The following is a 26,085-nucleotide window of genomic DNA, read 5'->3' on the forward strand; positions in this document are numbered from 1 at the left end:
TGCACTACGCCGGGCGTCCCTGCTAGCTTAGATAAATACTTTTGCAGTTTTAATAAAAAAGCTACAATAATATCAGAGCGTCTCCATTTACGCTGAACATCTACAGAATGCCAACATCAATATATTACATACTAGCGGGGGTACCCGGCGTTGCCCGAGTGTTTGTTTCCGGGACGGGGGGGGGGGGGGAGTTTTAAAAAATGTTATGGTAGGTAAGTAGGAAGGATCAAACCCGGAGTCATGAGTAAAAGGAGGAAAATAAAGTGTGAAAAAAAAACAAAAAACAAAAAAACATCTGCAACGTTAACAGTTCGGCCACCAAGAAAAGTCCATTCCAGTTGTTTAGGAAAAAAAAAAACGAGAAAAAAAAACGACTACGGTAGGTCGGCGCGAACGTGAAAATATAATGTGAATTGTCCAGCACGCTAACCACTACGCTACAGAGCACTGCAGCTTAGTTTAGTGATTTTAAATAACTTCACATGAAAGAACTACGAAGCCACACCGGTGTTCTCTTCTCAACTGTTCCTTGTGAACGATCCCCAAACGGTGTTAAGTGGTGGCAGGGGGAGGAGGAATTTATTAGAGAGAAAATATTTTACCACTTCCATTGATCTTAACCGATTTTGGCAGTGACTTCTCAGCAGAAAAAGTATAGAAATCTAAGATTATCGAGGAATTTGAGAAATAATAAGCCTATAACACACCTCAGATATTGTTCTGCCGTTTGTGCATATTATATTTGCATGAAATATCTTGATTTTTAATCCTATTAAGGTCAAAATCAGACAGGAAAAAATGAGTTCATTTTATTTATATAGAGATGAATGAGTCCCCTGTGGAATTTCCATAAGTTCTGCTAGTTTTTTATTAATATTATAATTCTATTACTAGGCCAGAGGATTAGTTGGCCAAAATGTGGTGAGACAATAACAACTATGGAAGGCAGTAATTACTGAGGATACTCAGCATTCCTATCCCGTCACAGTTAACCACCTGAAGAAGGCCGGAGGAATAGTTGGTCGAAACATGGTGAAACAACAACTATGAAGATGAGGATAATAGTCCATAAATAAATATTATATATACTAGCAGTTCAGCCCGGCTTTGCTCGGGTCCTATGTACTGTTTATAGCTTGTCCTATGTGTAAATACACTTTATGTAAGATTTCAAATGTTTAGACCAAAAATTGTCTGAGTAATCTCATAGAGACCGCAGAAATTATTTTTTATAACTTTTTTGACCCCTTAACATTTTTTGACCCCTTAACATTTATTATTTTGGTCTCAAATCAAAATAAAACGTTTTACTCATGTCCAAATTACCTACATCTAAAATTTCAAGTGTTTAGACCCAACATTGGCAGAGAAATTTGGTAGAATCTGCAAAGGTCAACTCTTTCAACTTTGACCTTTTGGCAGCCAAATTTCGCCCCAAAATTGATTGACATGCTTGCCGTATGTCTGAATACCTGTTATGTATAAATTTTAAATGTTTAGACCCAAAATTGGTTGCATAGTTTGCTAGACACCGTAAAGGTCAAATTGTTTGAACTTTGACCCCTTGGCAGTCAAATCTTGAGTCTGTAGACTGAAAATTGACAGAGTTATTTGGTAGGGAAGTGTACACATGCAGACAGACACACACACACAGACATTTTCACTTTTATAGATATACTAGTGAGGAGTACCTGGCATTGCCCGGGTGTTTGGAGGTGTGTGTGTGTGTGGGGGGGGGTAAAAAAATATATATATTCTAGTGTTGGGACGATTAATCAGAATCGGGAATCAGAAAAATCGACAAATTTAGTGGTATCAGAATTAGAAAAACGGTGCCTTTTTTCCGATGCCAAAACGATTCTTTTGATTGTCTTTTTTATTTGATTTTGTTTAAAGCAAAATCTTCCATTGCTGGTAATAATGATAAAATAATAAATATTTATTGGTTTTAAAATACCAGTAAAGCTAAAATAATCCTCCACACGTGTAATTTTATGTTTACGAAAATATCTGCATGTTTAACATGTTTTTTTTTACTAAAATCAGGGAAAATAACAACTCTATAGTTAATTATTTAGATATTTATAAAGAATCAGAATCAGTAATTGTATCAGAATCAGGAATTTAGTACGGTATCGGGGAAAAATATTGAAATCGTTTCATTACTAATATATTCCCATCTGATCAAAGTATTTTCTGAAAGTAATTAAATCGACTTACATCTTATTCTTCTGAACAACATGCAATAATGATCCACGATCCACAAAAAAAAAAAAAGAAAAGAAAGAAAACTTGCAAACCAGAATCAAATATTGATTTTGTAGGAAGAAAGCTATCGATGACACAAAAAGGATACTATGTACAAGTGGTCGAGCAATGTGAATTCCTTCCGCTAACATCCGCATACGACACAATGCAGAAGGTTGGTAATATTCCATTTTCTTTTCAACGTCATCCTGTTCTGGGAGCGTCCACGTCCGACAAAAGCTGCGGGGAGCTGAAATATACACGGAAGACAATTAGACTCTAGACTTGCAAAACTGTTGGCAAATGATTTTAAATGCCTCTTGCACAAAAAAAAGCTCATTCAGCAGCTCCTTGTTTTATATAAACTGGCCAGGATTTCTAACTATAGTATAGTCCCTATTCTACATAAGTACCTTTTTTTATAAAAAAAAAAGTCTGATTTTAACTACAAAGTGAACTCACATCCCAACACATCGAGAACACAGCAACGTTACTCATTCTTTTGTGTGAAGAGTAAACATACCAAGAGAAAAAATAGTGTTACCTGCTGTTAATGTACGCATTACTTTTCCAGAACGTTTCAAAATAAACGTTTCTTTCGGTTTAATGGTATCTGCCATCAAGTCTTCCACCAACAGCTAAAAATAGATTTGAAAATTTGTTTTTATAAATAATGAATGATGAAAAAATATTACTTAAAAATTATATGCAAGAAGTGTAAGACAGTGCAAGGTCTATTTGTTAAATTAAAGACTTGGAGGAGCACTATGAAAAGTGAGAGTGAACATTACACAGCAGAAATACATGCCTGCGCCAATTTTTCTACAGGATTAAATGATGATCAGTGGTTGAAGCATTTAAAAGCTCTCAGAAAGAATAAAGTTCACATGCTTAAAGAAAGTCAGGTTTGGTTTGGCTGTTTTACGGCATATCAACCCTTTTTAGGTTATTTAATGTTGAATCCAATTATTTTGGAAACAGTTTTTATACTTCAAGTCCTTTGTATCTTCAATCATTACCGTGTAGTGTTTGATTTGGTTTGGATGTTTTATAGTGGATTTTATTGTTTCTGTTCCCTGCTGCGCAGAACGTGAATGAATTTTGAAATAAGAGAGGGAAAAGGGTTACAGTATTATTTTAAGTTAGAAAACCAGTCAGGAAGTGGGAAGATAGAAAGAGAAAGTGGAAATGGGAAGAAGGAAAAAGGGGAAAAGGTGGGTTGTTGTTTTTGGTTTTTGTTTTGCAGAACATAGTTAAGTTTTGCCAAAGGAAGTAGAAAAACAAAAAGCATCAATGTTAGGTGTTAAAGAAGTCAGGGATATAATTTAATTTTTTGCTTATTAGAACTGGATACACAAGAAGTACAGTGGAATTACAAGTTGGTTGAGATGTAACGTCGCAGGAACAAACGAAAACAAAACAAATAAAAATCTGACTCAGCATTTTTTTTTAAGTGCAAATGAAATGCATTCATTCGTGGTTTCTACAAAAACAACACATTTCATTATATTTCCACAGTGTTTTCGCACACACATGTGCTTTTTAAAAGTCTCTGCCCTCGCCACTTCACGCAGCCCCAGCCAGCGCTATCTCACTCTTGACTTTCACATGACCATCTTGCCCGGTACTCAACTTGTTTCTCTCCTTGACCACATCATGTATTTTTCTCTCCTTTTCTTGTGACGCAAGCTTGTACACACTTGCTAATTTGCATACGTGCTTTAATGGCTGCTGCTGCTAATCTTTTCACTAGCCAGCCATCCTTCAACCGCTGTTGATAATCTTTTTTTTCTTTTTTTTTTTTTACACACACACTCGTATGCGCTCCGTCACAGGGAAAGGATAATCAATTGAAGTGTAAGACCGTGTAGATGGATGAGAATTCTGATGCGGAAAAAATAAATATATCTGGATAGCAAAGCTATTAATCCTATTTTTTTTTTTTTTTTTTTTACAAAGGAGTCACCACTTATCAAGGCCTCGAGGCCACTCGAGTATAAGCGTTAATGAGTGTGCAGTAGTCAATCGGAAAATGTTGTAATAATCGCTAGTAGTGGAAATTGGTAAATTGGATTACTTGAGGCAACGGCTCATCAAGAACTTGTTTACGTTGGACTTGAAGATGGCCATATTGTAGTCAGTTCGAAAGCAGGAAAACGATTATTGAGAAATTTTGTTTCCTTGGTGATATCGTTGGAGCACAGGGTGGAGCCTGTGACAGTGTGAATGCAATAGTTAGGGGTGGATGAAATAAGTTAGGGGTGGATGAAATAGTTAGGGGTGGATGCAATAGTTAGGGGTGGATGCAATAGTTAGGGGTGGATGCAATAGTTAGGGGTGGATGCAATAGTTAGGGGTGGATGAAATAGTTAGGGGTGGATGAAATAGTTAGGGGTGGATGAAATAAGTTAGGGGTGGATGAAATAAGTTAGGGGTGGATGAAATAAGTTAGGGGTGGATGAAATAGTTAGGGGTGGATGAAATAGTTAGGGGTGTATGAAATAATTAGGGGTGTATGAAATAGTTAGGGGTGGATGAAATAGTTAGGGGTGGATGAAATAGTTAGGGGTGGATGAAATAGTTAGGGGTGGATGAAATAGTTAGGGGTGGATGAAATAGTTAGGGGTGGATGAAATAGTTAGGGGTGGATGAAATAGTTAGGGGTGGATGAAACAGTTAGGGGTGGATGAAACAGTTAGGGGTGGATGAAATAGTTAGGGGTGGATGAAATAGTTAGGGGTGGATGAAATAGTTAGGGGCTGATGAAACAGTTAGGGGTGGATGAAACAGTTAGGGGTGGATGAAATAGTTAGGGGTGGATGAAATAAGTTCAGAAAACTTATGCCATTACGAACCAGCGGAGCGTTACGACTGTCAACAAAGGGAAGAGTCGATCAGGCATTTGTACACAATGTGATTATGTATAGAAGTGAAACCTGGCCAGTGAGAGTTGAGGACATGCATTGCATGAAGAGAAATGGATGTGTACTGGACGTCTTAAAAAGATAGGCTTAGTTCTACTGACCTCAGAGGAAGATGAAATCTGGACCGTATAGATAAACATGTACAGAAATTTGATGATATGGCCATATTGAAAGAAATTGATGAGAGTTTATTGGTTAGTAGGTGTAGAACAGTTGAGGTAGCAGGGTCAGTTCACCAGGGGAGAACACGGAAAATATGGATGGAAGTGATAATAAATGACTTGTGTAAAAGAGGAATAAATAAAGATCTGGATAGAGATAGGCGAGAAGTTAATTAAGTAGTGATGATGATGATGGTTATGATGATCTGGGTGATAATGGTTATGATGATGGTGATAATGGTTAGGATGATGATGATAACGGTAATGATGGTTATGATGATGGTAATAATGATGATGTGGTGTGGATGGTGATAATGGTTATGAGTATGATGGTTATGATGATGATGATCATCATCATTATAGTAATAGTAATAATAGTCAATCCTTAATCCAAATTTACATTTTCTAGATGCATCAAGGGAGATAACTGTTAATTTTAACCTAGCCAGAAAATCAACGAGCAACTCCAATCTAACTTGACTGCGAGAAAACATTTGATGGTCATCATCAGAAAGGAAAGTATAAAAATATATCTGGAGCCGAATGAATTAACTTTTGGTTTCCTAAAGGTTTTATTTTTCCAATGGATAACAATATAAAATATTTTCTAAACTGTATCTTAGTTCTGAGATTGAGTTATATTTAAAAAATAATTCCATTTTAATTCTTCTAATTAGTCAAAATGGGACCATTTGTGAATTTAATATTCTCCTGACACTTCCTCCTTCAAAGGAAGCCTGTTCAACCTGCCTAGAGTGTATGCTGTATAACAAACATACAAATTTGTCAAAATTTGTATGTTAATTACTGTCTATCACTTTCACCCTTTCCCAATGTTTTTGAATCCCTCTTCTCTTATTTTATACAGTGTCTCTCTCTCTTTATTGATTCACAAGCAATAAAAGTCAAGATAGAAATAGATCATTATTTAACCAATACAATAGAACCCCAGGATACGGCATTAAAAATTAGTAACAAAATACAGTACAATATATAATACACATGTATATAATCAAATAACATTTTAAATAACACTGTAAGGGTCGGAAAAAAATAAAAAATAAACGTATCCTAGGGCCACCGTATCCTGGGGTTCTACTGTAATAGAAAATACTATATAACTCCTAGCTGGAGAGAGAGAGAGAGAGAGCGTATGTAAGAAAGAGAGGGAAAGTGCGAGAATTAAATGAGAATGAGAGAGAGAGAGCAACAGAAGGAAAGAGAGAATGAGAGCAAGAGAAAGTAACTAAGAGAGAGAGAGAGAGTGAAAGAGAGAGAGTAAGAGAGAGAGATTCAGAGAAAGGGTAGTCAGAAATCAAACTGAAAGAACCTGTTTGGATTTATTATTTTTATATTTAACTGGCTTAGCAAACTCACTTTTTCCTAATTCGAACAATCTAATCGGAGTTCAATGGATGATCAAACAGGGCATTTTATTTTACTGTATACACTACAAAAAGCATACTAAATAGTAAAAAAATATAAGAAAAAAAAAAAAAAAAAAAAAAAATATATATATATATATATATATATATACACACACACATGCGCGTGCATACATACATCAGTCTGTTTTCCTGATCTCTTAAGGATTTCTCTGTCGAGTGGAGCAATAGGAGGCGTCGGTTGGATACCAGCTTGATACCAAATTAGTAGTAAAAACCGTAGCACAGCCCTGAAGGAGGAAAAAATTGGTGGTTTTATAATTATACTGAGAAAAAAAATTTTTTATATAAAAAACAGTAATTGACAAAAAAAAAAAAATAAATTTATGAATTTTTTATGGCATATCAACCCTTTTTCAGTCATGTAATATGAAAATAGATTATGTCATGACCATGTTGACACACCTGTTCTCGTTAGATCACTGAAGTTAAGCGACGTTGAATTTGGTCAGTACCAGATGAGTGACCATTTGGGATTAGTAGACACTTTATGTCATGATCTGCGATCAGGATATGTGCATGCCTAGAAAATCGTGATTTTGAGGTTTCCTTTAAATTTTATAATATGGAAGTTTAATCAATCGACCCAAGGCAAATATCATATTAGGTAAAATAGAGCATCTAATGTCAAAGATTCTGAAACTATGAAAACAAACAAAATCAATGTTGGGGAAGGTTTTTTTTTTTTTGTTTGTTTTTAGACATCAAAAATTATTCAAATATTTTTTTTTTTTTTTTTTACTTATGATAGTGAGTTATTAAAGTAATTGAAAAAAAAAAAACATCCTGCAAGAAAAGTTTGTTTTTTAAAATCTATATACTTATAAAGTTTAGTTTTTTTTCACACTCTGACATTGATATAAAAAGCCTACTTTTTCTATTTAAAAATTATTAAAACAAACTTCTTAATATACTCAGTCATGGATATGTGAGCAACTACATGAAGGTTAACTAATTTGCTTATTCCTTTGAAAAATGAGCGTTAATTCATCATCATCATCATCAGGACGGGCTTCTTGCCTGAATCAATGTGATTCTTCCTCTCCAGAGTTTCCTGTCTTCCATCAGCTGCCTCAGATCTTCAGGTTCACAGTTGGGGTCGTGTGCGATTTGTGGAGTCTAAAGCAATACATTACTCAACAATTCATGCTTGCTCCTCAGACAATGACCAGCAAATCGTAGGCGTCTCTCCTGATGGTATTAGATATGGCAGGTAGGTTGCCATAAAGTTGCTGCTTCGTGGGATGATTTTGCCAAGATATATTTAATACTGTTCATAGCATACGGGTGCATGTACCGTCTGGTTTTCTTTCCAATCTTATGGTGACTGTCCAGACGGTAGCACCGTAAACAATGACAAACTCTACCACTGCCCTGAAGAACTACCTTTTCAGTTTGTTAGTTAGCCATGAAGTCCATACTGAATGCAGCTCATCCGATGTGGCCAATGCTTTTGAGATGCGAATTTCGATATCTTTCTCTGTGGAAAGTCGCCGAGCTTACGTATCTGGGCAGCAACATAGAGCGTTAATTATTTACACATTTCTTTTATGGCTTTTTATAAGATGATTGGTTTCATTTCATTATTACACTGAATTTTTTTTTAAGCATAGTTTCTACATTATGCATAATTGCATAGAATTTAAGATAAAAACATTCTAGCAGAGGGAAATATACATATATATATATATATATATAAGTGATCTTATTAGTGTGTGTGTGCATAAAATCTCTACCAAACTACTTCTCTGAATATTTGATCTACACACTTGAAATTTGATATATAGAGCATTTGGACCTGTAGCACACTTTTGGTTTTTAGCTGACAAAAACTGCTGCTAAGGGGTCAAAATTGAAAACAAAACAGTTGACCTTCACAGGCTAAGTCGAATGAAACGTTACTCTTGCTGTTACTTTTGCACATGTGCAAAATGAAACATTCATAGCTCAAAGTCGCTTAATTTTTAACTTTTCATATCTGTCCGTCCGTAGCTCATACGGTAATGATGCTGGAGAGATAAATAACGATTGAAGCTGGAGCTTTGACACTAGTGGACGATACCCAAGTCATTGTTTTTATAACTTTTGAAATCATTGCTATATATTGCATGATATAATAAAAAATCTACATGAATTAAAATATAATATTAATGAATATTTTACAACTGATCAATGTTAGGCAGTCTGCTAATTTTATACAAAGCTTGATTTCTTAAATGTTGGATTTCAAAAAAAATTATTGCTTTTAATCCAGAATTTCTCCTATTCAGTGGTTGTCTGACTTTTTTGTTTTTTTTACATGGGTTCACCACTTATCAAGGCCCAGAGGCCACTTGAGGATAAGGGTTAATGGGTATACATGATCATTGTGATTTTAGCGTAGCAAACATTAGTCGGAATTTTATAACTTGGATTACTTAGGGGGGACGGTTCAATAAGAACTTGTTTTCGTTGGACTTGAAGACAATCAGATTGTAGTCAGCTGGAAAGCAGGCAAACGGAATAGAGTTCAACAGGCGAGCAGTTCTAAGAAAGAAGCCCTCTTCATGGAATCTACGTTTAGGTGTAGGCACAGATAAAGAGTGTGGGAAATTTTTTGATAGTGGTTCTGGCTAGACAAGTGTTTTTTGTGAAAGTCTGGCGAGGGGGGGGGACTATAGATTGAAGTTCAGATGAGCACCTGCCATGAAAATAACGATAAAGCAGGGGCAGGCTTGCTTTCCAAAGTAAATTTTTCTAATGCTTTTTTAGTTCTTATCCAGAATTCCTCCTATATTAAAAACCAAAATTAAAGAAATCTGATCTAGGGGTGATATTTTTGTACAGCACTTACAAAAGTTCTGATTTTTATGATTCATTCTATGATTTAAAATAAATGCTGCCTTGAAACAGCTGCAAGCAACCATAATAAACCGTTGGTGTACGTCTTATTTGGAAATTTATTTTAAAAATGTTTTGAATCATCAAAATTTCTATACATAACTTTCACAAAATCTTAACACGTCATGAATGTCAATATAAAAAAGCTGAAATGTTTTAATGCAAATACTTACTTGGAAAACTGAATAACTGTCACTATGACCCAACGACCCATTTCTCCCCACAATTTCTGGACTGCAAGTTCGACAAAAACTTCAATATATTCCAAAACTGTCAGTAATCGCATCAGGCGGTCTTGAGACAAAGGCTGAAAATCAGAAAGATAGCATTTGTTTAAACAGTTACAAATAACGCACTTGTCTACACGAGCAGAATTAAGCTACTTGTTTAAACGTGAAGAATTAAGCCAAGCTTTTAAACGTGAAGAATTAAGCCAAGCTTTTAAACGTGAAGAATTAAGCCAAGCTTTTAAACGTGAAGAATTAAGCCAAGCTTTTAAACGTGAAGAATTAAGCCAAGCTTTTAAACGTGAAGAATTAAGCCAAGCTTTTAAACGTGAAGAATTAAGCCAAGCCTTTAAACGTGAAGAATTAAGCCAAGCCTTTAAATGTGAATAATTAAGCCAAGCTTTTTAACATGGAGAATTAAGCCAAGCTTTTTAACATGGAGAATTAAGCCAAGCTTTTTAACATGAAGAATTAAGCCAAGCTTTTTAACATGAAGAATTAAGCCAAGCTTTTACACGTAAAGAATTAAGCCAAGCTTTTAAACATAAGGAATTAAGCCAAGCTTTTAAACATAAGGAATTAAGCCAAGCTTTTAAACATAAGGAATTAAGCCAAGCTTTTAAACATAAGGAATTAAGCCAAGCTTTTAAACATAAGGAATTAAGCCAAGCTTTTAAACATAAGGAATTAAGCCAAGCTTTTAAACATAAGGAATTAAGCCAAGCTTTTAAACATAAGGAATTAAGCCAAGCTTTTAAACATAAGGAATTAAGCCAAGCTTTTAAACATAAGGAATTAAGCCAAGCTTTTAAACATAAGGAATTAAGCCAAGCTTTTAAACATAAGGAATTAAGCCAAGCTTTTAAACATAAGGAATTAAGCCAAGCTTTTAAACATAAGGAATTAAGCCAAGCTTTTAAACATAAGGAATTAAGCCAAGCTTTTAAACATAAGGAATTAAGCCAAGCTTTTAAACATAAGGAATTAAGCCAAGCTTTTAAACATAAGGAATTAAGCCAAGCTTTTAAACATAAGGAATTAAGCCAAGCTTTTAAACATAAGGAATTAAGCCAAGCTTTTAAACATAAGGAATTAAGCCAAGCTTTTAAACATAAGGAATTAAGCCAAGCTTTTAAACATAAGGAATTAAGCCAAGCTTTTAAACATAAGGAATTAAGCCAAGCTTTTAAACATAAGGAATTAAGCCAAGCTTTTAAACATAAGGAATTAAGCCAAGCTTTTAAACATAAGGAATTAAGCCAAGCTTTTAAACATAAGGAATTAAGCCAAGCTTTTAAACATAAAGAATTAAGCCAAGCTTTTCCATGCAAAGAATTTAAACATGCATCAAAATGCAAAGAATTTAAACATGTATTGAAACGCAAAGAATTAAGCCACGCATTGAAACGCAAAGAATTAAGCCACGCATTGAAACGCAAAGAATTAAGCCACGCATTGAAACGCAAAGAATTAAGCCACTCATTGAAACGCAAAGAATTAAGCCACTCATTGAAATGCAAAGAATTAAGCCACGCATTGAAACGCAAAGAATTAAGCCACGCATTGAAACGCAAAGAATTAAGCCACGCATTGAAACGCAAAGACGTAAGCCACGCATTGAAATGCAAAGTCGTAAGCTATATATTTATGCATGCAATTTTAAACTTTCTTACAAATTATTATCACTGTCAACGTGATTTTATCTGTACACGACCAAGACAATCAGTGTATAAAATTTATCGATGCCTTAATAAGTGAAAACATGACATACTTTTCATTCACTACAGCAGTTTATTTATTTTAAAACTTTAACACTTCAGCTCTGGAGAATAGACTGACCAAAATGTTGTGATGTGAACTGTTAGGAGCCAAGAACAGGTTGTGGATTGTCTGAGGAGGATAGAAGTCTCTTCTGAAATTCTTACAGACGTAGCAATGAAGACTTGTTTTATATTTTAGGAACTCTAGTTAAGTTATCTTCTCTTGTCTTCAGATAATAGGAATGCTTTTTAGCCATCGCTGTGCACCGGGAGGAAAACTTCACATGCCTCTCTCTTCAGTGACAATCTACATTGCACTGTAGAGAACCTACTAGTGATTTTATAAAATTATTTTTATATATAATGGCTTGAATTAAAGTTTAAAATGAAAAGGCTAAGTATCATGGTTCAATTTCGCTCTGAACAGAATCATTCATTTTGAACGTGCCCCTGTCATATGAAAGAACCTACTGTTTATTTTATATGTTGAGCCTTTCTGCTTGTGCAGTAATAAAACTTCTCAAATGCACTTGTGATGGTTATGCTGTATGAGGTGTTAACTTTGGTCAAAATCGCATGTTCCTTCTTTCATCGAATTTTTTCGATTATCGATACTTATTGAAGATATTCCGATACAAAACCTAAGAACACTGCCAGATGCATAAAGTACATTTGTGCAAAATTTTATGAAAATCAGCCCAGCCTTGTGAAGTCTATAAGAAACACACACACACACACACACACACTCACAGAGTTCTTTTTATAATATAGTAGAGAAGAAATGACTTACCACTTTTGGGACAATTTTGACTGCTCGTTGCAGGATCATGTCATTCATCAAGATCATCAGGCGGGAGGCTGAATAGACCAGTTCCGACAGAACCTGACTATCATTGCACCGGCCTGAAGAAAAAATTAAATAAAGCTGAAATACTGAAAACTAAAATCAATCTCAGAAATTATTTTGGAATTTGAATCGGGGGAAAAAACTGGCGCGTACAAATTTTACGCTCACCAACTTTCAGATCAAATCATAGAATCTTTCTTTTTAGGATCCAGTATATATGTATGTGGCCTACATTTACTCTGGGGTGAGGGGGGATTGAACTGGCTTCCTCCGAAGGAGGAAATTTCATAGGAATATCGTTCACAAGCAGTGCCTTGTCACTTGTATATCCCATCCAAAGGAGATGACGACTTTAGGTTCTTGTTAGGAGGTGTTAAATCATCTTCCATCAAAAGAGGAAGTTTCATGGGAATATCAAGTTCACAAGTGGTCCCCAGTTACATGTATACTCCGGTCAGTGGAGATGATGACGTAGGGTTTTTGCAGTTATTGCAGAGAGGTGTTGATGTCCTCCTATATACAATGCCTTGTATTCTCAAATTATTCACCCGTCTGGCACTGACCAGGCTCAATATTGCTTAACTTCAATGATCTAATGAGAACCGGTGTGCCAACATGATTATGTCGTATAATATATACAGCCTGGGTTCAGTGGAAAACACTCAACTGCCTGAGAATGGAAACAGGGCGATCAAAAATTGTTATGGCTTGATAGGGCTACAAAATCTGATCAAACAATCGGCAAATGCGGAGGATGATATGCTGGCGTGTCCACCCTTTACTGTCCAATCTTGAAAACAGTAATGCAAACAACTGTGTAAAAAAAAAAAAAAAAAAAAAAAAAAAAAAAAAGGTTGAAAATTGTCATACGAGCAAAATGCTTTAAAGCTATGCAAAGTGTGATGGAAGTAATGAAAAACGTGACTTAAACAAACGACGGCTCCTTTGTCTATCCTGTCAGATGACAGAATCAAGGAAGGAAAGAGAAAAGAAAAACTTTTGTTTATAGACAGTTTATTAATATATATATATATGTGTGTGTGTGTGTGATTAATTTACATATGAGGACAATAATTGCTGTGAAAAAGAATGACGGGGAAAGCACAGAGCAGTCTTCTTTTTGGACAAGTGTGAGGGAGTCTATGAATACAATTACAAATTACATAAGACTTCTATCTGGTCATGGCTGACAGAACAATAGATGAAAGATTAAATTGCACCTGACTCCCTGTCCACAAACTGAGCAAACTTGTGTAACCAAGGCTTGCTTCACTTTATATATATATATATATATATATATATATATATGACATTATATATCTACGACATATACATATATATATATATATATATATATATATATATATATAGGCTGTGTAAGGTGTGAGCTTTGATCAAAATTGCCTGATCCTTCTTTCATCGGATTATTTCGATTATCAATACTTATCAAAGACATACCGATATTTATATATATATATATATATATATATATATATATATATATATACGACATATATGGCATAATCATGCTGACGCACCGGTTCCTGTTGGATCACCGAAGTTAAGCAACGTTGAACCTGGTCAGTACTAAATGGGTGACTGTTTGGGACTTCCAGGTGCTATATGTGCTCTTCACTTATCTCGGCATTGTTTCCAGTCGTCCTGGACTTTTCCTTGCCACTGGACTCAAACAGCGTCGATTCAGGAGAGGTGTGGTTGGAGATTGTGCAACCTTTGCCTCATAATTACACGTGCAGCTGTTCCTACAGGGGGTATCCTTTGTCTTTCGAGACTGGAGGGAGCCATCACATATGTCTACAAAGTTCTTTATTTGGCCAATCATCTCTAGTGTTCTGACTTTCTTTACTTCTCCTACACCTCTCATCATCCCTCACAGACTTCCTGCCTTCCTTGAATCTCTTATGCCACTCAAAAACTGATCCTCAATTCGTACAAGATAGTCCAAAAGCAGTCTGAAGCATTCCATACAGTTCTGTGGGATTTTTTGCAAGTTTAAAACAAAATTATATTGCGTAGCATTTTTCTAAAGTGTCCTCACGTCCAGATTGCATTTTTGGAATTCACCAGCTGTGATAATCAGGCTTTAGTAGGGTGTATTCCAATTCCTGCTGTAGCTATTCATTTGGACCTGAAATCATAAAAATTAGTCAGTCATCTCATAAGATGTATAGTAATAATATACTGAATTTTCAAGAATCTACAACAATTTTTAATGCTTGTACAAAAAAGGTCTGGAAACTTATTCAAGGCCTTGTAAATTTATAAGAACAGAATTGGAAATTATTCAAATTTTAATTAATTTAATCGAATTAATGTTTTTGCTGTTTACCTAATTGATACTCATGCACTTATTGTACTGCACTTAATAAAATTATTTAGAAAGCCATTCTTAACATGGGGAGGTTGTTTTATAACTCTTCTGTACTTTTACCTAACAATTTAATAAAACGAAAAATATTGTAAAACTTTTTTTTTTTTCAACGAACTGGAAATTATCAATTTTAATTAATTCAATTAAATTACTATCTCTACTGTTTGTTGTTTAATTAAATCAATATTTTGGAACTGATTTTTTCCGATTAACTTTGTTTGTTAAACTGATTTATCTCCCTTGTTTCAGGATTTATCTCCCTTGCTTCAAGATTTATCTCTTCTTTGATCTGCCGCCTTTCTTTGTAGAAGCACCATTAAATCCACCAGAATGCATTGTGTTTCTTTGTAAACAAGTCAGTTTTATTGTTTTTGTTAAAATTAAAACGAGATTACATTTAAAACAGCTAGTTATATTGAACATTTAAGCTTTAAAATGGTTGTCATTGAAACAACATTATCTTAACTAAATCATCTATCTCTATTACATGAAAGGAACTTTGTGCGTGCGAGTTCGTTCCCTATGGACTCAAAAACGGCTGGGACGATTTTTATGAAATTTCACACAAAAGTAATTCATGTGCCTGGCAGTATTCTTAGATAGGTTTTGTCTCGGAATGTCTTTGATAAGTATCGATATTCGAAGTAATCCGATGAAAGAAGGATCAGGCAATTTTGATCAAACCTTACACAGCCTAATATTACAAGTGCACTTAAGAAATTTTATCACCAAACAAGCCAAAAGGCCCACCATATAAAATCAGCACTAAGTTTTTTTATATGACAGAGGCGCGTTCGAAATGAATGTTTCTGTTTAAAGCACAATTCAAGTATGATAATTGACTTTTGCATTTAAAATTTGAATTCAAGCAATATATATAAAAAATAATTTTATAAAATCAACAGTAGATTCTCTACAGTGCAATGTAGACTACAATGTATTATGAACTAAGTCGCTGCGAGAGGCATGTGAAGTTTCCTCCTGATGCACTGCAATAGGTCCCCAACGAGAGCAAGCCATCAATTGATTTGATTGGAAAAATACGCGATTTCAACATTTCAATGACAATAAAAATATGAGTGTGAAACATTTGTTGATCATTATTCAATCCCGGGCAACGTCGTGTCTCCCTGCTAGTACTTTTATAATTAAACAATTCAGTTCAGGTTTAAAGTAATAATTCAATGACCAAATTGCTATAAAACTAGAACAAATTCGATGAAGATAATGTTCTTTCAATGCTGAAATGGTGATTGTCCGGAATTTCTCCTATATTAAAAAACAAAAACCAAAAATCTGTAATGATGTACTTACTGGTGACGGAACAAAAATATCATACACCAAAAATCATGTAAACTGATCAATTAGTTTTATTTTTATAAAGAAAATCATTTTTACACAATTTAAAGCGATTAATGGGAAACCGTAGGCATTACAAGGTTGATCTTGCAAGTTTTAGTTATTGTCGAGTAATCTCTGTCTATTCAAGGTGGTGATGTAAGACAGTCCCTTATCGCTTACTCATAAAATTAGATTTTTGGGATTTGTTTTACAATAGACGAATGTTCGAAAATGTGGTAAAGAAACAAATATATAACAGATAAATGTTACCAAAGGCAAGATAAGTACTCTTCAGGGCTCTATGGACAAATTTTATATTTAGTTAAACTTTGACAACTAAACATTTTCGTTTACTAGCCAAATAGAAAAGTTACTAGCCAAACCCACATGATTTTTAGAATATGACATCTTCGTTCTGTGATGAGTATGTAGATTATAAAGATTTTTCTGTACATTTTTAAATAAGTGTAATTCTAAACATACAACATATTTTATGCTGATGTTTGAAGCTATAAACATTCTAATTTCTTCAGATGTTTTTTTTTTCAAACAGCATTCGTTAAAAAAAAAAAAAAAAAAAAAAGAAAGTACTTTGTTCTCTTAAACTTTTATTGTTTAAATAATTTAACTTTATTCGTTTTATTATAAAAAAAAATGTTGAAAACATATTTTTCAATCAGTAGTGAGCATTGGAAAATTGTCAGTGAAAGAAATACAATTGACAAAAGATAAGCGTTTCATTATTTCTAGTTGCTACTTTGAAAAATCACTCGCAAATGTGACTGTTTCACTCGCAATGTAGAGCCCTGCTCTTCTAACTACCTGGGTAAGTGTTTGGTGTCTTAACTTATTTCAAAGTGTGTTTTAAGCGTGAACCGTTAGTAGTTTTAAGTGCTTCAGTTAAAATGAAAACAAAGCACCATGATGCCCTTTTTCATTTGGAGTTGCAAGAACTGATCGAAAACTCAAAAAGTTAAAATTAGAAACCCACCCAATAAGCGTCACGGTAACATTTATTGCATTTACAACAGCACGTTTGAACCAAAGTCAAATAAATATATGACGAAGAGATCTTTCTCAAAATATTATATAACATGGATATACCACCAGACCGACTTTCCCAGGTGATCACGGTGCAAATATATATATAATGTGTATAAGAAATATATGAATATGTACACATGTATTGGTAAGTTGTATTAATAAAACTTTCTCACCTGTTTCAGCTTGTGTCTTTTCGTTACCTCTGCATTGTACCGCCTTCTACACATTCCATTTAAATAACATTTATTGTTTTTTTTACAAAGGAGTCACGCCCTATCAAGGCCCAGAGGTAACTCGAGGATAAGGGTTAATAAGTGTACAGTGGTCAATGGGATAATAACGTAGTAATCATTAATCGTGGAAATTTGGTAAATTGGATTACTTAAGGGGATGGTTCATGAAGAACTTGTTTACATTGGACTTGAAGATGAGCATATTATAATCAGCCGGAAAGCAGGCAAACAGAAGAGAGTTCCACAGGCGTGCAGTTCTAAGAAAGAAGCTTTGTTCATGGAATCTACGTTTAGGTTTAGGCACAAAAAAAGAGTGTGGGAAATTATTAATAGTGGTTTCAGCTAGACGAGTGTTTCTCATGAAAGTTTGGCGAGGGGGGGGACCATAGATTGGAGCTCAGACGAGCACTTGCCATGAAAATAACAAAGCAGAGACAGGCTCACAACATCTCTTCTGTGAGAAAGAGGTTGCAGGGAAGAGAAAAGGGCACCCCCCCCCCCTAGGCTACGAAATCTATTTTGAACTCTATCAAGGCAGGATAAGGTCTTTCTAGCAGCTCCTACCCAGATGTGGTAACAGTACTCTATCTTTGGACGTACCTGGCTTTTATATAAGTAGAGAATTGCATCAGCAGTGAGATATCTACTGGATTGATTGAGGATCCCACCATTTTTCCAGTGATCTTGGCAACGGATTTGATGTACAGTTATTTGTTTTATTTCTTTATTTTTAAGTCATTATCGAGATGTGTTCTCGCATAGCGCTAGACACTACTTGCTTTTCTAACTGAATAAACCGTTTAAACTAAGTAAAAACGCAAAAAATATTATCTAGCTAGGTAGAAGAGTAACTTATCTTGCCTTTGAGAACATTTAGGTAAAATAGAATAATAGTTTACTTTCGTGGTGATTTGGCCTAAATAAGCTTGAATCACTACGAAAAAAATAGTTTGTCTTTTTTAAGAAATCAAAATACTGAACTGGAAAAGGAAATGAAATGTTTTGGGGTTTGTTTTTTTTCCAATTTTCTATTTATCATTTCATTTTTCAGTTCATGTGGTGGTTTCTTTTAAAATTTTATTCAGGTTTGCGCCCTGTTTGTTTGAACTCTGTTCCGCTGGTCTGCTTTCCAGCTTACTACAATTTGGTCATTTTGAAGTCCAACATAAACAAGTTCTTGTTGAACTGTCCCCTTAACCAAATTTCCATTACTAACAATTACTACACTATTGTCCCAATGACTACCGTATACACATTAACCCTTATCCTCGAGTGGCCTCCGGGCCTTGATAAGTGGTGACTCCTCTGTGTAAAAAAAAAAAAATAAATAAATAAAAATTTTTAAATAAGTCAGAGAAAAATGAAAATAATGACAAATCCACCACTAGCAGTGTCAGAAATTTCGTGAAAATAGTGAATAATTCCACCCCATCTTTCCAAGCTTATAACTCCTCGAAAAATGTAATTCAAGCCCTATTTTTTTTTTCAATTAAAGGAGCAAGGACCAAGGTTCCATTAAAAAAAAAAAAAAAAGAAAAAACAATGTGTTTTTTTTTTTTTTAAGGTTTTAAACTTCGGACTTTACAGGTAAATTTCTAAAAAAGGGATTTTTTTTGTTTGTTTTAAATTTGAATATATTTATTGACCTTTTCTCTTCAATTTGTGATATATAAAACTATTTGACATAAATTAATTATTTACTTTTTAATAGACATTTCAAAATGAGAGGCGTGAATTATTCGACCCCTTGTCTTTCCAAGCTTATAACTCCTCGAAAAATGTAATTCAAGCCCTAATTTTTTTTTTCAATTAAAGGAGCAAGGACCAAGGTTTCATTTAAAAAAAAAAGACAAAAAAAAACAATGTGTTCTTCTTATAAAATAAGGTTTTAAACTTCGGACTTTACAGGTAAATTTCTAAAAAAGGGATTTTTTTTTTGTTTTAAATTTGAATATATTATTTATTGACCTTTTCTCTTCAATTTGTGATATATAAAACTATTTGACATAAATTAATTATTTACTTTTTAAGAGAAAGTTGAAAATGGGTGACACTTGGGGGGGCGTGAATTTAAAAAAAAAACGTTTGTCTAAAATATTATATTCGGTTTATTGGAAAGAACATAAAATTTCACATTGACCCTGAAAATATCGTAAAAATAGAATCAATAGAAAAATTTTGATAGATTTTTAAAGTTTAAAAATTGAAAAATATTGAGTTCGGAAAATTCATTACTGTTTAAAAAAAAAAAAAAAAAATTCTATTACTTTTAAAACAACTGTAATAGTTTATTTTGGAAGTATAATCCATAAAGAAAATAAATAACCCACTTTTAACAGAGAAATTACGAGATTTTTATATTGTATTCGCAGTTTCGTGTTAGGGGTGTCAAAAATTCCTACAAAAATTCTGATACTGCTAATCCACCACTGTTTACATTGTTAAATTTCTTCTGTGATTTAATTAATGAGTCAAATAAAATTATTTTCATTCTTTTTTTATATATAGTTTCTGTGAATTTCTTTAAGTATTTTGTCAATGTTTTAATTATTATTATTTTCAAGTTTTAGGACTCCAACACACTCAAAACACACTTTAAAATAATTGTGTTATTTTAGAAGGAAAACTAGTTCGTGTTATTTCGTTTCATTTTCTAACTCCTGTTCCATGTTTTTGTTCTTAGATCAACTTTGAAACGAACTTTTGTTTTTTTTTTACGCGAAGTTACAAGTCAATTTTACCTTTGTTTGTTATATAATCCCCCCCCCATTTTTGATACCTTTGTTTATTGTAAAACAAACCAGATCTTTTTAGTTAAAAATTAAACAATTCGATCAATTTATATAATTTCTGGAATATGATATTTTCGTTCCGTCATACAGATTTATTTTTTTATGGGGGAGGTCTGGACAAAAATCGCTGAAATCTCCAATATAATCAGTCATAGTTTTATAATATAATTAAATTTATTTTATTAAAAAAAAATGTTTTTTCTTTTTTTCTTTTAAAAGTACTTTCTGCATTTACAACCCGCAATTTCCACAAAGTTACTCAGATGTGTCTAGCAGTTGACGGAAAGAACCGCAAACAGTCGACAAGTAGTTTTCTGAATATCAAGACATTTTTTTCAAATGTATTACTTAATGAAGTTCAGTGGCCTGGCCGTCGCCATTCTTAACATGAGGAGGGGTGTGGTTTGTAAAAATTTGTGCTTCGTAATACGGTTCGGTCATCTGTTTCCGGTTATTCCCGTCACCTGCCGTGCGTGCACACACGAGTAACTTCGTGTAAATCGCGGGTCGGTAAATGCAGAAGCACCTTTATAAAAAAAAAAATAAAAAAAAAGTCGCATGTCATTATTTACTTTCATCGGCACGAGAGCCGAGTTTGACAGGTGATCTAATTTTATAATATGAGGAAAATTCAACTCGCAAAAAGCGATATTCTGAATTGGGACACAAATTTAAAATGCCTCAGTCTAGAAAGATTTCTCTTCCACTGACCAAGGACAGAAAAAGTCGTATGTCATATTTTTTGTTAGTAAATATTAACCCTGTCCCTTGGGCCCATACGAACAGTCCATCGCATCGGTTTTAAATGAATATGAAGTACATCTAAAAAAAAAATGAAATAAACTATTTGCGGATTACCTGCAATGATATACGAAGATATTCTGAATAACGATTCGATCTGTCCGACCAAATCGGGGTTGCAACTGACACTTTTCTGGTATTTACTGATGACATTTTGAAATATTTCGGCCATCTTTAGTGTGGCCTGCTTACCGGAAGTAACAAAAATATATACAGGAAATAAGAGATAAATAACCTGCGTTCTCTGATTGGCTGATAATAATAAATCAACCAATCAACAAGTGTCTTACAAAACACTATTTAACCCATGTGCAACTTGAGGAGTTTTCAATTTCATCCCTCGACTCGGATTTTCCCCGTTTAAATTTCAAAACAAAAGAGGAAGTAAGTAATATTTTTAATTATTTAACAAATTAGTTTAATATTAAGCTAATATTTAAACCCTTCCGACATCCATTAATTTATTACTGGTATCGTTTAAACTGTATAATCTTAGCGAGAATGTTTATTTTTGTTTTGTTTTTGTTTTTTCATTGAGGAAAAAAAAAAAAATTCTTTCGCATTTTTGCCATTATTCAGTCCTGAAACTGAATCCAAAATTCAGTTCTTTTCTAGAATAGTGTCACCGCCAAGAAATACTGTTTTCGGTAATTACTTAGAATTCAACCTATTTTTTTTTTTTTTTTTTTTTTTTTTTTTAAACTAAATTTTATATTTTTGTTTTGAAGCGAGGTTTAATGGTTATCTTCAAGTTACGTATCCCCCGATGCTTGCTGCGGGCCAGTCAACTAACCGGCGAAGATTAATTACCTCATCTCATCTGTTTGTAATTAATGGTAGGGGAAGGGGCACCCGGCGTTGCCTGGTAGTAAAATACGGTTAAGTATGATATTTTAATTTACGCAGATTTCGTACGTATTATTGTAGAGTCAATTATTTCGGCGGACCTGAACGCGTTTTGGTTATGGTGTAACGATGGGGTCCGGGAACTCCTGACTTTTTTTGACTCCCAATTTTTCGTCTGCTAAAATTTTAATTACGGGTGTAGTAGCATCAATAAAATAAACCATTCATTCAAGTGCCGTTTGTTATGGATTTAGCCGAATACGATATTAAAAATCACTCATGCACTTATGTTACCGGGCTAGCGAAAGTGTTGTGTAATTATTTTTAAAAAGAATTTTTTGAATAATTTCACAGTTATGAATGAATTCGCGTATACTTTTAAAAAAATATTTGTCACAAAAATATATTGTGAAAATTGCTTTGTTCCTTTTCGTGTGTCTTAATTGAATTGATATATTGCGAAGAAGTCAGCAAACGAACAAAAGTGTCAAATAAATAAATGTTACCATGACTGAATTTACTTTTCTACCTACATGGCTTATTTTTACTTTATTTTTCTTAATTACACAACACTTTAAATTTAAATCAATGTATTCAAACGGTCCTTTGGAAAGGAAATGTTAAATAAGTGGTTCATGTTACGATGGTTTTTTTTTTTTTTTTTTTTTTAAATTTTATTATTATTATCAAATTGTTAGGTGAAAGTGTCGAATAGGGTATTATTTTACTTTGAGGCCCGTCTCACGTTCGTACAGGAAAATATTTTTTTTGTAGATTTTGGGGTGCTAAAAACTAGCCTGCAAACCGTTTCCGTCAAAAAAAAAAAGTTTTAATGACAAAGAAATTATCTTTTCAAAAAGCGGGTGTTCACTTTTCCATGTAAATTTAACTTAAAATGAGCACCCACTTTCTGGTCACCTGAGAGGGGGGCATATTTTTGTGTGGTTATTGGCTAAAAGGTTTTTTTTTTTATTTCTTTTGCATGGTATTAACCCCCTGAACTCTGGGACTATTTTCCATTTCACAGCCTAGCCTTCATTTACGCTACGCGCGAGCATAAACGAAGCTTGTTGAATGTGCACTCGCGTACCAAACTGCCTTGTCACAGTGTAGTATTGGCGAAAATTTTAAATTAGACGAAAAACAAGTAATTTTCCAAATATTAAGCCATGTAATTCTGTTATCAGTGATGGCCATTTTTGTGCGCGCATCAAATATACGCGCGCTTGCGCGTACAGAAATGGCCACCACTGATAACAGAATTACATATGCGCGCGCTTTCGCGTACAGAAATGCCCACCCAAGGGGTATCAGAAATTTGAATGAATTTTTGACACCCCTAACAGAAAATTGCGAATAAAATATAAAAACTTCGTAATTTCTCTTTTTAAAGTGGGTTGTATGCAATATACTTCCAAAATAAACTACTTAAAGTTGTTTAAAAGATAATAGAAACATTATTATTATTTTTTTTTTTTTTTTAACAGTGTTTACAAAATGCCGGCGTGCCTTCATGCAGCCATTTTTTTTTTTTTTTTTTTTTTTTTTTTTTTTTTTTTTTTTTTTTTTACGTAATAAAATTAATAGAATTTTACGAGTTAAATATTTTTAAACTTTAAAAATCTATCAATTTTTCTATTCGTTCAATTTTTACGATATTTTCAGGGTCAATGTGAAATTTGAAACCAAATATAAGATTTTAGAGAAACTTTTTTTTTTTTTATGAAAGCTCATGTTATGCTTACATCGTCAAGTAAATACCAAACGCTGACGGCAAATATTTCTATTTCATTGAATTTATTTATTTATTTATTTATTTTTTTTTTTTTAAATATTTAGTCGAAAAAGAAGTATTAAAATATATCAATCAAAAACTCGTGTATTTCATTAAAATTTAAAAAAAAAAATCTAAGCGGATATTTTTTTTTTTCTAGGGGAAAAAAACTTATAAGTGAATTTGCGTTTCCTTTTTAACTACGGAGGATGAAAAATACTAATGTGTTAACACAACAATAATAAAAAAAAGAAAAAAAAAGACCTTGTTTATGTCCCTTAGACGAATCCGTATTTCATAAACTTCATTTTAGCAGCAGCAGCTCTTTACAGCTTCGTGCAAAACACCTTGCGAAAATGCGATTTTTCTACGACCCTCGCTTTAAAAAATCCTTTTATTTAAAAAATACATGGAATTTAAAATATAAATATGGATAAATTCTTAACAATGAACACTGGAACTACCCATTTAATAGTATATTTTTAAAGTGATTTTTTGGCATTTATATATATATATATTTATAGGCAAGTCAAAATGTTTTTCTTTATAAAAAGAAAACCGCTTTAAAAAAAAACATATTGCATAATTTGCTATTAAACCTGTTATTTTTTTAATTTTTGGTCTTTGCTCCTTTAATTGAAAAAAAAAATTTGGGTTTGAATTACATTTTTCAAGTAGTTATAAGCTTCGAAAGATAGTAAGTTGAATTATTAAAGTTCTGATTATTTTTAATGGCCACTTTCTGATACACACCCACCACTGATAACATATACAGGGTGACCCAAAAAAAACAAAAGCTAAATGGAGGCCATCTAGAACATATGCTGTTGAACGGAGAAAAAAAGGCCAAAGACCCTAGTGTTTTGATGTGATGTTTTGAATATAATAAACTAGTTATGACCAAAGTTTCATTTCATTCGGACAAAACACTAAGAAATGAGGCCTAATTAGAATTTGAGGCCCGTTTTTTTGGGGGGGGGGCGTCACCCTGTAGAATTACATGGCTTAATATTTGGAAAACTACTTGTTTTTCATCTAATTTTAAGTTTTCGCTACACTGACAAGGCAGTTTGGTACGCGAGTGCACACTTTACAGCCTTCGCACGTAGCGTAAACAAAGGCTATAAGACTGTGAAATGGAAAATAGTACCAGAGTTCAGGGGTTAATACCATGGAAACGGTTATCATATTCTTTTAAAGCACACCGAAATCTAAAAAAAAATATTTTGTCCTATACAAACGTGAGACACGGGCCTTAAAGTAAAAAAATAATACAGAGTTTTCTTTATTTTCTTAATTTCCTTGTCTTTATTGAAAGATGAAAACAAAAAGAAATCGAACAAAACCTTTTAGCGAATAACCACAAAAAATGCTCCCTCTCTCAGGTGGCCAAAAAGTGGGTGCTCATTTTAAGTTAAATTTGCATGGAAAAGTGAACACCCACTTTTTAAAAAAGGTAATTTCTTTATATCATTAAAAAAAAATTTTTTTTGCGACGGAAACAGTTTGCAGGTTCGTTTTTAACACCCCAAAATCTACCAAAAAAAACTTGTTTTATACGGAAGTGAAACGGGCCTTAAAGTAAAATTTTACCCAGAATAGTTATAATACACCCGCCGGCCCAGTAACATAAGTGCATAAGTACCAATAAATTGATTTTTAATATCGTCTTCAGCTAAATCCATAACCAGCGGCACTTGAATGAATGGTTTATTTTATTGACACTATACTGTAATCACGTGATTAAAATTTTAGCGAACAAAAAATTGGGAGTCAGGAGTTCGGGGGGTCCGAAAATCCAGCCTTGTTCTGGGGAAAGGTTAGTGTGTAACCGGTGTCAAGGGAGAACCTACCCCCATTTGAATAAAGTGTAGTTATTAACTTCAAACAACCGGAAAGGTGTAATATACAACAAATAAATGCTACCAAAAGCAAGATAAGTTAAAAAGAAAAAGCAATTCAAAGAATTAAAGAAACAGTTCAAAGAATCTTGGGGTTTGTTTTACTAAACACATAGATTCGAAAAAGTTGTCATAAAAAACAAATAAATGTTATCAAAGGCTAGATATGTTACTTTTCTATCTAACTGGATAATTTTTTTTTTAGTGTTTTTATTTAATGTAATGTGTTTATTTGGCTCGAAAAAGTGTTTACTGACATTTGAAAAGTGTTGAATACGTAAGTTTGGGACCATGTTAATACTACAAAATACTGTTAGAAACCCACTGAATATCTGTCAGCCTATGTTATGGTAACATATATTGAACGTGTTTCTAGCAGTATTTTGTAGTTTTTAGTTTTAACTCATTTTCCCAAATTTACGTATTCAACAGCCGGCCGCCCTTTACATTTTTCAAATACATCAATAAAC

At 33.4% G+C, this 26,085-nt stretch overlaps 2 protein-coding genes across 6 annotated transcripts in view; one reads left to right on the forward strand and one right to left on the reverse strand.

The window, feature by feature from the left end:
• Positions 1-21,282, reverse strand: part of LOC145266551 (peroxisomal membrane protein PEX16-like) — a 33,700-nt gene extending 12,418 nt beyond the window's left edge. The window contains exons 1-6 of the mRNA XM_080122333.1: positions 21,152-21,282; positions 12,435-12,547; positions 9,831-9,964; positions 6,896-7,007; positions 2,792-2,885; positions 2,357-2,497 (exon numbers count right to left, since the gene is read on the reverse strand). Coding sequence (XP_079978459.1) covers positions 2,357-2,497; positions 2,792-2,885; positions 6,896-7,007; positions 9,831-9,964; positions 12,435-12,547; positions 21,152-21,266 — 709 coding nt within the window. The 5' untranslated portion in view covers positions 21,267-21,282. The remainder of the gene's footprint in view (positions 1-2,356; positions 2,498-2,791; positions 2,886-6,895; positions 7,008-9,830; positions 9,965-12,434; positions 12,548-21,151) is intronic.
• Positions 21,283-21,342: 60 nt separating this feature from the next.
• LOC145266550 (xylosyl- and glucuronyltransferase LARGE1-like) overlaps positions 21,343-26,085 on the forward strand; it is a 128,759-nt gene continuing 124,016 nt past the window's right edge. For all 5 annotated transcript variants that reach the window (XM_080122328.1, XM_080122329.1, XM_080122330.1 and 2 more), the window contains exon 1: positions 21,343-21,478. The gene's annotated coding sequence lies outside the window, so the exon portion shown is untranslated. The remainder of the gene's footprint in view (positions 21,479-26,085) is intronic.

This window comes from Euprymna scolopes, chromosome 41, assembly GCF_053919585.1.
Source record: "Euprymna scolopes isolate OS-2025 chromosome 41, ASM5391958v1, whole genome shotgun sequence".
Classification (NCBI taxonomy): domain Eukaryota; kingdom Metazoa; phylum Mollusca; class Cephalopoda; order Sepiida; family Sepiolidae; genus Euprymna; species Euprymna scolopes.